Raw genomic sequence first — 14,553 nt, forward strand, 5'->3', positions numbered from 1 at the left:
ACTTCTAGGAACCTTTTTGTTAAAATCAGTTGTGGTCTGGTGTCTAGTCAGAGTTAGCCATCTCTCATGAGGTTATTAATTTTTATGTTGTAATTTAAAATCCAGTCAAAAGAAGGAAGAAGAAGAAAAAAATACTGTTCGGCTGTGAATATAAATTTCATACGATCCCGTTATGTAATGTTGCCTTACCCGGTCTAAAGATGAGTTTGGTTTCCAGGTATCATAAAATAAATTGCTGCTTTTCTTCTTTCAAAGTAGCGGTGAAACTGAGGATATGGGGAGTTTCATTTTGCACTGCCACAGTTTAAAAAGCAAGAAAATAATCAAAGTAACAGTGTTTGTCTGACACATGCAGATCAGATGTATGATCTGTCAGATTAACGTCTACTTGAAAAATAAAGCTTTGACAGCGCTTAGTTAGTTAGAAGGCAGTGTGACACCGTCTGCCCTCTTTACTCTCCTCCTATTGCTCCAGATTACATAACATGACTGGGTACTGACATGTTCTACCTCTCCTCCTCCCTCCCCTCCTCTTCCTCCTCCTCTGGCTTCCTATACGAACAGACAGACAACAGTGGTACTTATGGAGGCCAAGAAGTCATGCAAATTAACGTCAGTCAGCATCGGTATTTTTTGGCCCTCCAGAGCCCCTGTAGGGAGGAGGTGTGGGGCCAACTGAGTCTAATTGGGCCTCAGCTGATTAGTGAAGAGGGGCTCGTACAGGAGAGAGAGAGGGGGATGAGAAAAAGAGATGCTGAAGAGATATTAGGAGTGAGAGAGCAGGAGCAGGGCCTCTGAATCAAACAGAAGGAGAGGGAAGAGAGAAACTGACAAAACATACAGAAGCAAAGGACTGAGCAGAGTAGCGATGCATGTGTTGCATATTCATGACGGCTGCAGCGTTTGCCGCTTCACTCTCTCTCTGCTTCTCTATCTTTGCTTTTCCCCACAATATTTAGCGTTTCTCTCCTGGAATCATATTGTGCATGTTTCAGGTGGAGAATCATGTGTAACAGGTGCATGTGCATCCAGTTATTATTTAAAGCATTACTCGGGTTTATTATAGCTTCAATAAAGGTTGCAAAACACCAGAGAGAACCTTTTTTTGCTGGAGAGAAGCGAGCCAGCCGTCTGCTGGACTGAACCGTTGGCTCATCAGATGAAGAGAAACTCCCCGACACACTTACACGTGGTTTGACCTTATCACCGGAGACATTTGGAGCTCATAAAGTGAGCCTTTACATGCTTCTCATTTCGCCTTTACAGCCACGTCCATGTTCGCACCCCCACAAACACTGAAGTCACACAGATGTATTGCACAGTGATGGTGGTAAAGATTTGTACAGTGCTCGTGCGCTATGTTTCACTCATTAGGACCAGACACCAGGAACGACATGTAGTTCTGTGTCGTTTTTTTTTTTCTCCTCAGCCCGTCACTCACAATCACTCCCTCGCACAGATACTACATATAACAAATGTCAGACGTGAGAAGAGTGTGTGTGTGTATGTGTGTGTGGATGTTGGACCATTGACAGGCATGGAAGCAGCTTGTTGAACTAATAGCCTAACTAATGTGTCTACATTCCCCCCCCCCCCCCCCCCCGCCTTACACCCCTCACCCAGTCTTCCTTCTACAAACTGACATCCATGAAGTGAGCAGAGAGAGACAAGGGACGGAGAAAAGGGAGAAAGGAGGGGGAAAAAAAAGAGGAGAGAAGTGGTTTGACAAGCAGAGGACCCTCTCGCCCTCCCGTCTGACTCCGTCTATCTCTCCCTTGCTCCCCGAGGGTTTGTCTCTGAGGATGGTGCTATGATGAATAGGCCTGTCTAAACTAACCTAGCGAAGACCAATTAGAGAGAAAGAGAGCGAAGGAGGGTAGAAACGGAAAGAACAATGAAAGAAACTGAGGCAAAGGGAGAACAAGATACAGAGGAAGAAGAGAAAGACTCAAGAGGGAGAGCAGATAGGTTAAAAAGGGGGTAGGAGGATCGGGGTAAAGAGGAAAGTTTAACATGATGCATGTTGGGAGTATTGTTGTCCACAAATGTGTGTGTGTGTGTGTGTGTGTGTGTGTGTGTGTGGATGAGCTGTCAGTGGTGAGGGAGCAACTGTGTGAGAGGAGCCGGCTTCTTCAGTCTTACCCTCATCTGCAGCTGCAGGTGAAGCTTTGACAGCAGAAAAAGAACTGACCCTCGCAAAAACGCTCCCACTTCCTTCTTCTTCTTCTTCTTCTTCTTCCTGCTGATTATTCTGTTAGCTCTTAATACTTCAGCAGCCAAGCTCTTCTCCTCCCCAAGCTGAGCAAAGACTAGAAGATTCAGGGACCTTAATGGGTCAATACATTTAGATATGTCTGTTGAAGTTTCCTGGGCATCCATGATTGATTGTTGCTGTTGGTTTTGCAGTGATGTTTGTGGGTAGTAACATACAGCATTATTCTTCAGTTTCTTTAATTTTGAGTTTTCTATACTACTTTTACTAATAAGAAGAAGTAATAATAAAGACAAGATACGTTATTGATCACTGGACTGCTGCCAGACAGTAGATGACAGTGAGTGAGTTGAACCCCTGATCTTGGGGTTTGTACATAAGTATTTTACCAGACGAGCTACTGCAGCCCTACATTGTTGCATGTACACATGACTTTTTTTTAAGATTTCTAAACAGACAACTGGACTTTAACTTTATTCACATCAAATTTTACGTCATAAATACTGAATGAGCCCATACATCAAACTTACCACTTAATTATCTGTAAAAACCTTAAACCATACATGGATACTTAACACTGTTTAAGTAATAAAATACAAATTTTATGCAGTGCATCCCGTACATAACCATATGACCAACTGTGTATTATCCAAATGTCTTGATGTTGTGTTATAATTGATAAATGGTTAAGGGTCCTTAACATTAAACCTTTTTCAATGTGTGCCATCGTAGACACTGAAAGCCAATGGAACTCCAGTCTGGCTTGTGATAAAGTCTACGCTACACAACTAATACTTCCTCCCTAATGTCTGCCAAGCTAATTTTCCTCCTTCAAAAAACCCCATGTGATAAACGTTCTCCTCACTCTTCACTTCGAAAATAGGAAAACTGCCCGTCCTCCTCTTCTCCGTCCTCCAGACAATCTCTGACGTCCTTTTTCCATCTCTGAGACAATTACAAACATCCCGCTTCCCATTTATCACCAACAATTAAAGCACATGGACGAAGGCTACTTCATAAGCAGAGAGAAGAGGGCGAGGAGAGTGAGAGGAGACAAATGCGATGGGGATGAAGTAGAGTCAACAGTGAGAAAGACAGAGGGAGGCTGACAGCACAATTAAGGTTTTTAATTCTCTGCTTGAGTGGGCTGGTCCAGTCTTTATGCTAATTAGGATACCATGGCCATGTAATAAATCTCTATGATCCAGCCTCATTTCCCGTCTGAGTCTCTGTCTCTTTTGTCACACACACACACACACACAAAGTTCACCCTTTACTCTTTACGCCTACACCCTTCGGCTGGAGTGTTAATAGTTTTGATAGAATAGTTTTTCTTGCTTCCCTGAGCCTCAGTGTGTCACTACATACTGTTTACTGGTTTGGGCGAGCATGTGCTGCCTTCACTGCCTGCACCCCATGTAGTTTTTCTCCCCGTTAACTCCCTTTATTAGTGTTTTTCAGGAATATGGTTTGCTGCTGGACTGCATTGTATAAACACACAAATTTAAAGACAGCGACGCAAAGAATGCAGAAAATTTTCCCTTATTCCTTTTTTCTTTTTCCGCTCATCTCTACTTGACAGACGTGTCTAATGATAACATTTACAAACGTGACGAAAACAGCACAACAATCCGCAGATAATTGGGGCCACGTTTGAAAACGAGGAGAGAGAAAAATGAGAAAGAGATAGATAAGTGGACGGCGGCTGGCTGTTGCTTAAAGTAGCAACTAGCAGATATATTTTCACCCTCATTTAAGTCACGAGGACACGCGCTCATCAGTGCTTTTCTCTGTTGCTCCTCTACAAAGAGTCCCAAAACCAATTTAAACACAGAGTCTGTGTATAAAATAAATAAATCAACTGCAGTTGTGCATTCATTAAATAAATGAAGTAAAAGGAGGCCTGAAAAAGTGAATTTTTACTCAGAGAAATACAACAACCGACAACATCATCATTATCATTTTGGAGCAGATCTCATCCTTGATGCACAACTCCACCAGCAAACATCATCAGCCTTGTGTTGGTGCGACGACTCTCCGGTTTCTTCTGCTTGTACATAATTTTCATATTGGCGCCGTCCCCATCAGCCATTTTGTGACGTGCCAGGATCAAAATGGCCACCACTCCAACCCCCAGGCCCAGGTGAAAGAGGTACAGGGACACATGGAGACAGGTGAACAACAGGGAGATGCACACGGTGGCAACGCACCAGGGCCAGGCCAGGAGGAGCAGGAGGGAGTGATAGAGGGAGCTGAGGACGAGAGCTGGGGCGGACAGGATGAGTCTCAGCAACGTGGAGGACAGCCATGAGTACAGAGAGAGAGGGGACAAGAGGACAGACGCTGCTGCCTTGCTCATGGATACAGCCTAAAAAATAGCAAGTGCAACATTAGCAAATCATATAGTGATGTGATAAGCATAAAATTTTTTTTTGCTATAAGCTTTAAGCCTGAAATAACAGTAAAAAATAACCTGTGATTACAAATAATATGCATCATCAGTCTTTCTGTGCTCCTAACCTGTAACCCTATCCATTTTCACAAACTTACCACACAAGGATATCCATGCAAGGTGTCATTAGACATATGTGCCGTGTGCAGCCCTAAAACAAATGGGCAATGGAAAGTCATGCAGACAGAAAAACAGAAAAAACTTTTGGACCATATCAGTTTTAAAACACCTCTTAAGAAACATGAACTCACATAAGAAAAGGAGAATCAGAGTGATTGCGAGCAGAAGCCTCATTTCTCCCACACTCACAACCTGAAAGCAACAAACAGGGCACAACACAAATCTCTTCTCTAATCTGATCCAACATTCACAGATGATTCCAAGCTGCACGTTTTACTAACTTGATGACAGCAGTAATCAAAGAATTACGATTCAACTCACCCAGCTCTGCTGCTAAACTGAAAGGACTGCGTGCCCGACAAAGGCCCACCTTAGGTTTTGCACTAGTTTATATGCTGCCAGGTTTTCCAGCTTTAATTCATTAATCCAGGTCAGGACATTGTGCAACACACAACGCCTAAGCATTCAAACAGGCATGGCCTGACAGACACAGTTTACAATTTGGGATTGCAGTGCCCCCTTTTTGAATGGAGGAACAATGACAGTAATGATTTTAGGTCCCATATGACACGATTCACAGATCACAGCTTTGTTATTGTTAATGTGAAGTGTAAACCATCATTTTACATACGGTAAACATTAGGTCACATTTACTAACTTCCTAATATCGAATGAAAGCATTTGTTATTAATGCAACAGAAAGGGTGTAATTTGACTGTTGAATGTTGATGTAATGTTGATAAATGGAGGAGAAATGGGGCCAAGAATGACCAGAAGAGGTTAAAGTCTGTCTTCTGTATGAGGCTGGTGACAGCTGGCTTTTAGTCCAGCTCTGATCCTTCAACCTAAGCACAGCAGGAGTCATTACCACCACTGGAATAATACAGATGATGTGGGCTGAGATGGATTTTTTTTTTTTTTTTACTCCTCCAACTCCAACCTTCACACCTGTCTTAAATTACCATCCCACCCCCCACACTCTCTCAGACTCTATTAAGGTTAAACTGCCCTTATCAGCTCCTCAACCCACCATTACCCTTTCCCTCCCTGCTGAGACACCACGGAGGCCCTGTCACAAAAAAAAATGCCCATCAGCTGCGGCGCTGTCATGATCAAATGGCATGTTGTCTCAGTATAGCATGTAGAGAAATCTTTGTGCACAACAAATGATTTTTAACCACTTTGAGTAATAAAGAAAATTTACAACATTGTACCACTTCCAACAGATCAATGAGCACACACCACATTATTTCTCAAAGGCAAAAGCATGTCATAGGTTTGTCAATGCTCCAGGTATTTTATATTGTTGAATAATTTTGAAAAGATAGCCGAGTCTATTTAATGTCCATGTGCAGAATGGTGCTTTGCGTGTCTGAATTGAGAAACATTAAAGACATCTGACACTTTGACAACACTTGTTTGTGCTAAATGCTTAGAAACACTGTCACTTTGCAACACTATCACAGTCAATCTCTGTCCCACGACGAGCAAAGACAGTGAGATGAACAGAAGGATGATGACAGAGTGTAAAACACACCACTGCTCCATCAAACTGCTGACTGAATTTTAAAAAAAGAAATGTGATGTCAAGAAAGTACCTACATCACCTCACTCATCTGTCTCTATAAACACAACCGAGTTACGCTTAGCAGAAATCATTTATTTTGTTCCTTTGACGTTGTTAGTAAAATTCTTTACAGACTCTATGTGACAGACAGAAAATAAGAAAAGAAATAAAAGTAGACACTTCATACGACCATGTAAAACGTTGTGATGGAAGAGTTGTAAACACATACACATAAAAAAAACGACATAATTCTCTGCTGCTTTGTGTTATTCAACTACAATGTGCACCTCCAGAGAACAATGACATGAAGATATAAATATGTAAATAAGCAGCCAGAAGATATCCTGTAAATAGTGTACATTCATCTCAAGAGGTTCGGCAGAGATGCTATTTAGCTTAATGGAAAGAAAGAATTAAAACAACAGTTTACTACATAATACAAGATACAGTACAGGATCCTGAATTTGAGGGATGGCAGGCTGACCTAAGGACAATTTTAAATATTCATAAAGCATAATTAAACACTGTTCAGTAATGCTTAAAATCTCTGTATCCATCACTAATCAGTGACAGTTTGCTCTTGAATGCAGAAGGATGTGTTGCATCGATGACGAAAAAGTGCATTATTTAGATACTGAATGTGGAGAGGAGGTCTTCCACCAGGTGCTTGTAGACCCAGGCGTCTCCTTTCAGCCTCTGGCGGCGAACCCCAACGACCTCTGGCCTCTGGAGCATACATACTTCCAGCTCAAATGCCATTGTCACCTTGCCAAAATCACCCCAGGTCCGACACTTGAGGGTATATCTAAATGAAGGGTGAAGAGAATCATACAGAAACGTTAGGATTTAATCAAATAGGGACTTAACTTGTCACTGATAAAGGTTTGAGCTCTTACCCTTTTTGAGTAAAGTCAATGTTTTTCTCCGGCAGGATGGAAAGAATCTGGTTAAGCACCTGATCTGGGTTTGTTTGACTAGTTAAAGTCACATTGTATTGTGCCTGGAGAAAGACAGACAGAATTCACAAATGCTGCCTAAAGGCCGTGTTATTTCTGTAGGGCTCAAACAATTAATGGCTCAACGGAGGAAGGCTAAAATCAATTATCTGATGAGGTCTGTGATTTCTACACGCTCATACCTTTATCTTGCGTGGGCCGTCACGCAGGGCTCGTCTCTTACTAGGGGTGAGCATCGTGATCACCTTGTCTAGGCCTCTCTCCAGGGAGCCAAACATCTTCCCACTTCTCTTTTTCTTCCCACTGTCTCCTGTAACAGCCATGTCCAAAGACCGAGACCTGGAGAGAAAAATGGAATCTCACATTCAAACATTTTAGAAGGTTGATCAAACTGATCCTACCAAGGCAGACCAAGAAACGAATGTTCCAGTCTTGTGGCTCTTCAATCATTTAAGTGATTATCTGATTCAAACTGAATCAAAATGAGTGGACTATTGATTGCATCAGACTCCTCAGGCCATAGGTCTACTACCTCCAGCGACCCTAAATGTGAATTTAAGTCTCTTTCCAACTATTTCTGGGGTAAAACCTGCCCGATTACCCCAGCTGCTCCAGAGCCTCCATCCATCCTGCTGATCACTCACCTCCTCTCAGGACTGAAGGGCAGTATTTCAAGGTTTGCAGGCTCCTTGTTCTCTGCTGCTCTTTTTTTATTTGGTTCTTTAGAGGCACTGTCTCCACCTACAAAAAACAAAAACAGACATACCAGGTTTGGTTACTTATCCCACTGATATGTCACTGAATGCTCCAAAACATACAAAACAAGCAGAAATGATTGAAATTCTGTGATTGATCAGAAGTGTGAGCCACACCCCTGCGAGTGTTAAGAGAACATGTTTTGGGAATGAATATTACACAACAATTTACAGCGTTAATAAAGACTGAAGAAAAAAAAAAAGAATAAATACTGAATTCATAGATTTTTTCAAACCTTTCAAAAAGAGAAGATGAGAATGGGATGAGAATAAACATAAAATGTGGTTTTGACATTGAAGTTGTGAACACAAAGACTTTGGTGTACACAAAGACAAGTCTTCTGAAACACTCTTTCACACAGACACACACACACACACACACACACACACACAAACGCGAGAGCTAGGCTTTAGTGGCAAGAGAACACATGTCACTACAGCCCACGTGGGACAGCAAGCAGAGGAAAGAGACAGCTACACCTGTCATAGCACACGCCTAGGGACAGACACGCAGACCACTGTGTGTGTGTGCGGACAGCCAAGAGAGAGGCAGCATGTCTGAACGGCTGTATAGAGTCCGCAGCCAAACCAGATTCCAAAGGTTTAACACCAACTAGGTCAGGATGCAGCAGGTTAGCCAGCTTGTGGCTGAGTTTACAGTGGAAACTAATGAGGCCGGACATCTCAGCAGAGAATTCACTTTAACAAATAATTAAGACTTTAATGATTCTCTATTCATATTAGTGTCCTCCATTTACAGATAAGTGAATACAATTAGCTTTCCTGATAACAACCTCACCTTTGAGTTGACAGTGATAAGTATGTCTGAGCAAATGTGTGTGTGTGTGTGTGTGTGTCCGTGTTCTCTGACATAATGACAGCTAAATCATAGAAATATGAGTGGCTTTGGGATAAAAACAGGCCCAGTAAATGAGTTTATTACCAGAAGACAATTTATTTGCAAATGTGTGGCATGTGGATGTGGCACTTATTATGAGAGCTGCATGAGTCAGAGAGGGACAGATAAATGAAAGAGCACTGTAGAGAGGGGCAGTTGGCTAATGCAAATAATCCAATAGAGATTGTAACTGAAGTCCTTGTTTGGGAGAAAAAAACAATTACAGTATACAAATAAACCATATGATGAACAGAAATTATTGTGATTTGTGAGTAACAGATAGGTCGTTTCTTACCTTTAGGCGTTCCTGCATTAGTTTTGCTGCCACTGACATTATCATTGTGGTTTGGTGTAGTCAAAACATTCTTGTTGGGGCGTGCATTCTTTTTATTGGATGCTGGAGTTCTAGGAGGAGGCAAGACAAATATTTCAACGTCTTTCTCTTGGTCAGCAATATTCTCCTTGTTCTCACTGGATTGGTCTTGCTCTCTATCCCTCTTCGCCTGACGATGCTGTGCTGCTGTCCGCCCCCGCTCTGGGGTTGGGGTGTAAGCACATCTTTTATCCACTGATGGAGATCTAAGTCTCTTTAAAAAGAAGAGAGAAATCGAGGTAAATGCTAAAAGCCAACATGGAACTTATTTTTCTGAAACTAATTCTTTAAAGCAAAAGCTAACACCAATAAACCACAACATTGAAACCAGTAAAAACCATTGATTATCTTCAATGGCACCTGTCAAGGGATGGGATATCTTGATGTCATTTCTTAATGTTGATGTGTTGGAAGCAGGAAACGTAAGAATCAGGGCAACTTTGACAAGGTTCAGATTGTGATGGCTATATATCTCCAAAACAGAAGGTTCAGCAGGATTCAGTAGTCAGAACCTACCAAGACTTGTCCAAGGAAGGAAAACCAGTGAACCAGTAACAGACATTAGTGTCCAAGACTCACTGATGAGCATGGGAAGCGCAGGTTAGCCCAACTGGTTCTGTTTGTTTCTAGCTATGACCAGTGTCCGAACACAGTGCTTGACACTGTTCACCACTGAAAGTGTGCTACAATAGGGATATGAACATCAGAACTCGATCATGGAGCAAGGCAAGAAAGTGGCCTAGTCTGATGAATATTGTAGTGTTTTGTTTAGCTAGGGAAGACATGGCTGATGCACTGCAAGAAGGCAAAAAAACAAACAAACAAAAAAAAAAAAAAAACAGTGGTGGTCGTGTGATGCTTTGGACAGTTTTCTGCTGGGAAACCTTGATCCTGGCACAATGTGGATGTTACTTTGAAATGTACCACGTACCTAAACAGTACATCAAGACCAAGTATATGCCTTCTCCAGATCTCCACTCAATGGAGCATTTGTCAATGTATTAAGAGACTTAAAGGAGCAGGATTTAAGATTTGGTGACATCTAGTGGTATATTTGTAGATTACACATAAACTTTCACTAGACTCATCACTACTAATTTAATTTTAAATAATACTATAGTCCTTTTCTGTCGATAGATGCCTCTAAATCTTACACACTCCTGGGGTCCAAGGGTCAGAACTGTTTTGAACAATATTAGGCAGGTGGTTTTAATGTTGCGGCTAATGGTTATCTACTCATCTTAACTTTCACAAACCGTGTCTTTGGTGTTTGAGATTCCATCTGGCTGACCTCTGACCCCCTGGGGTGTATGTTGCGTGACTGAAGCCCATGGGCAATCATCAATGTATTCAGAGCACAAGTCGAGAGATCCCACAATCACTGCATCTTCATCCTCAGTGCAGTGAAGGACTTCCCTAGTCTGAAAGAGAGGAAATATTGATAGGAACATCCAGAATACACTGATGTCATAGCCCTAAATAGCAAAGCATTATCAAAGTCCTGAATCTAACCTGTAGTCCCTGATGCAGGGGAGAGCACAAGTCCTCACACACAGTTGGTGGGCACAGGCGGACAGGCTTTCCTCTCTGCTTCTTTGACAGCAGGAGCAGGTAGGTGGCTGTGATATGGTCATACCGCCACTGCAAAAGATAAGCTGTAGTGAACTGCATGTCTAACAGAAACTCTCTAATTTGGTATATTTGCATAGCATTGAACAACTGGGGAAACAACTTATATAAAGCTGCTGTGACGTTTCCACAAAAAAACACAAAGCCTGTGACAGAAACACAAACACTGGCTACAACAACTGTATTAAACAAATAATTGTATACACAGCCACATACCTCCTTGACTATTGCTGTGGTGCTCTGTCTTGATCGTTTTAGGTTGACAGCCATCTCAGTGATGCAATCTTCATCTATATGACCAAGCTACAAAAAGACACAGACTTTTCACACAAAACAAGAGTGGGACTTCTCTATGTGAGTGCTGCGTTTTAGTACAACTAAAACAAAAATTCTTAAAACAGTATTCATATAAAGCATCATATAATGATTCAGGGAAAATATTAATGGTGACCTGGTGTCCTGGTGTCTTGTTTGTGTGTTTGTGTGTGTGTGTACCGGTTGCTTGCTGTACCACTCCACAGGACTATTGTAGTCTTTCATCACCCAGGGATGGTCAAGCAGCTGCCGGACCATAAGACGCCGCTTGGGGTCCACCTGCAGGACACACAAAGAAACTACAACTCAGACTAGAGACTACAGAATCCACAGTCTAATATTGTACAGGTAGCACATTAAATCATTAAAAGATTAAACCTGAATTAATAAATGTATACCTGCATCATCTGGTTGAGAAGAAGAATACTACCTGGAGAAAGCCACCGCGGGTTGTCATATTTACCTCTCTGAAAACGTAAAAAGATATACAAGAACACATTATGCATGGATTTGTAGAGGTAGTAAAACTCCAACAGTTAATACTTTCGTAAAATTCCACAGCTGCTACAAAATATTTCAATAAGTTATAGAGACAAGAAATATTAAAGAGAAGAAAGGTTATGTCCTGCAACAATGGTTCTTGATCAGTAATTAAAAACTTTAAATTTAAATATCAAATTAAATATCAATTCACATGAATTCAATACAATATGACAATACTATAAATAAAGAAAAAAATCAAACACAGTGTTCTTACTGTAATCTTTCTGTACAGGACCATGCAGTTTTCATCATCAAAAGGTAGATATCCACAAAGCAGAGCGAACAGCAGCACTCCCATACTCCACACATCAGCCTGGAGGTTACACATCACACGGCAACATTTCAGCTTCAAGTGTTAAAGCCAGGATTTCACAGCTCAGTTGCACTGAGTCATGCACCAGCAAATATGATCAGGACACCAAGGAAATACAGAATTGTGGAACAGGCCGCTAATCATCAATCTTAGCGGGAAAGGAGTTTTATGGGTTGAAAAAATGTCAGATCCTGAAATTGCAAAGCCAATGGTTCTAAAACTTGTAAACAGGAAACAGAATGCTTCTCTTACCTCTGAACCAATATATGCTTTTCCCTGGATGAGCTCGGGAGCAGCGTAGGCAGGGCTCCCGCAACACGTCATAAGTTCATAACCCAGACCTCCCTAGGGACAGAGAAACAACCACGATTGTCAGACCACACAACATGCACATGCATGCTGTGCTGATATTCTATAATCAGTATGTGTGTACTAACGTCTCTTTAGGTAAAAGCTTCTCTATGTTATATTCTGTAAATGACAGACATACATTTTGACCAAACACCCTGTTTAACAGTGTATATTCTGTCTGTGATACGAAACTTATATTTGCGCTTGTAATTCCCTTCTTTTCTTTCATGGGACTTGTGCAACTACCTTACAAGCTAGTGGTAATGTACCTTAGGTTTAGCACACAAGCCAAAGTCTATGAGCTTCAAGTTGTGGTCTTCATCAATCAGCAAGTTTTCCTAAAGTTGAGACACAGGCATTTCTGCAGGCGTTAGACTTCTATAAGACCACAAATAAACACAATTTGTTGAACTTTGAGTTGTTATTTTACCGGTTTTAGATCTCGATGTGCATATCCCTGACTGTGAACATAGGCCATCGCAGACACAATCTGTCTGAAAAAAATCCTCGTCTCCTCCTCTGAGAGACGGTCCTTTGCTATGATGTAATCAAACAACTCCCCACCTGGACAGTACTAATGAGAAGAACAATGTGATGAATGACAGAGGGCACAAAGAAAACAATTTAACGACTGATGATTATTGGCATTATTTAAATCACATCCTTTTTGTGTATGTGGACTTACCTCCAGTACCATGAAGATCTGGGTGGAGGTCTCTATGACCTGGTAGAGACGACAGACATGCTGATGACTCAGGTTCTTCATGGCCTCAATCTCCACCTTCACACGTGGCAGGTCATCCTTAGGAGAGTTATAACATAAAGGTTTTGTTTTCTTTATGTCTACACATAACTAATAATGATTTCATGTTCATTTACTAAACAAATGTATGTTTCTGCCTAGTCTGTTCAGATTGTTTTGCAATAAATTTTCAATTGCTCAGTTAATACTATTATTGCTTTACACAAACCTTATGAGAAATGTTCCAAACGAAGTAAACAAATTACAAAAAATGTAATGTATATAATATATTTTATAGACTGAGCTGCCTAAACTGGTTGTTGATGATGAAAACAATAGATGCTGCTTTGATGGGAAATATTTTATGTAGCCTATTAGGCGACATGTTTTTTTTTTTTACTCACCCCTAGATCTTTCTTATTCATGATTTTAATAGCAACCTTCTCTCCTGTCAGGATGTGTCTGCCCAGCTTGACTTTAGCAAAGCCTCCTGAAAACACACACACGGTATTTAATTCACACCAGAGAGCATATTACACGGACAAAGCAGTAAATCAGTCCGTTTTATTAACATCACCTGAGCCGATGGTCTCATAAACCTCATAGTATTTGTGGAGCTCGTCGGCTCCACGGTGCTCCGTCCTTTCTACGGGCATCCTGCTTCAGCCTCACGATGCTAAACCTCCTTGCGGTGAGAGAAGAATAGTTGGAACAACAATGTTTATCGTAAACAGGCTAAAACTATAATGAAAACATGAAACATGAAAATATTTTTGTGCTCTACATTAACGTTAGCTAGCTAGCAACCACCGAGCAGCTAACTGATTTCCTGGCTAACGCTGCTCACCTAGCCCCACTAACAACTAACGCTAAGTTGACACGAACTTACCAAAGTGGTAATAAAAGTGACGTTAGTAAAAACTGCGTTAGTACGGGTTAATTGAATGGCGCTACCTCAGTCTGTGTGAATACGGCAGAGGCAGAAGGTAAAATCCGGCAGCCTGACAATCATAAACCACATAGAGACACAGGAGTCACAGATGTTTTGTTACTGAAGTTTGAATTTCGGACGTTGACGTTGACGACACTTCCTGTTTCCGCTTCTTTATCCGCCTCGTGGTGAAAAACGGTACTGCAGCAAAAATGACGAGGGGGGAAAAAAGTTTACATATATATATTAAAAAAACTAAACAGTACTGCAGCACAAATGTAAAGACATGTATTAAAAATGCAAATAAAAAAAAAAAATTAATAAAATAAACAAAAAAACAACAGGGAGTTGTTCAGGTCATTTTGTTGAGAGGTGTTGTTAAATACATTTTTTACC

At 41.2% G+C, this 14,553-nt stretch overlaps 1 protein-coding gene across 3 annotated transcripts; it reads right to left on the reverse strand.

Moving 5' to 3' along the window:
* Positions 1–6,408: 6,408 nt before the first annotated feature.
* On the reverse strand, positions 6,409–14,283 carry melk (maternal embryonic leucine zipper kinase). 3 transcript variants are annotated; one of them, XM_026358722.1, is made up of 18 exons: positions 14,181–14,283; positions 13,804–13,908; positions 13,631–13,716; positions 13,170–13,286; positions 12,915–13,058; positions 12,754–12,822; positions 12,386–12,478; positions 12,035–12,133; positions 11,676–11,744; positions 11,458–11,556; positions 11,179–11,265; positions 10,846–10,974; positions 10,590–10,754; positions 9,256–9,547; positions 7,952–8,048; positions 7,490–7,646; positions 7,248–7,351; positions 6,409–7,156 (listed from the first exon to the last, which is right to left on the reverse strand). In XM_026358722.1, exons 2-18 carry the CDS (start codon positions 13,880–13,882, stop codon positions 6,979–6,981), a joined length of 2,064 nt encoding a protein of 687 aa, XP_026214507.1. In that variant the 5' UTR covers positions 13,883–13,908; positions 14,181–14,283; the 3' UTR covers positions 6,409–6,978. The 3 variants fall into 3 exon arrangements, with proteins under 3 accessions (XP_026214507.1, XP_026214505.1, XP_026214506.1); XM_026358720.1 differs by having other exon boundaries at positions 13,804–13,912; XM_026358721.1 differs by having other exon boundaries at positions 13,804–13,911; positions 14,116–14,283.
* Positions 14,284–14,553: the final 270 nt, after the last annotated feature.

Source organism: Anabas testudineus, chromosome 1, assembly GCF_900324465.2.
Source record: "Anabas testudineus chromosome 1, fAnaTes1.2, whole genome shotgun sequence".
Taxonomy (NCBI): Eukaryota; Metazoa; Chordata; class Actinopteri; order Anabantiformes; family Anabantidae; genus Anabas; species Anabas testudineus.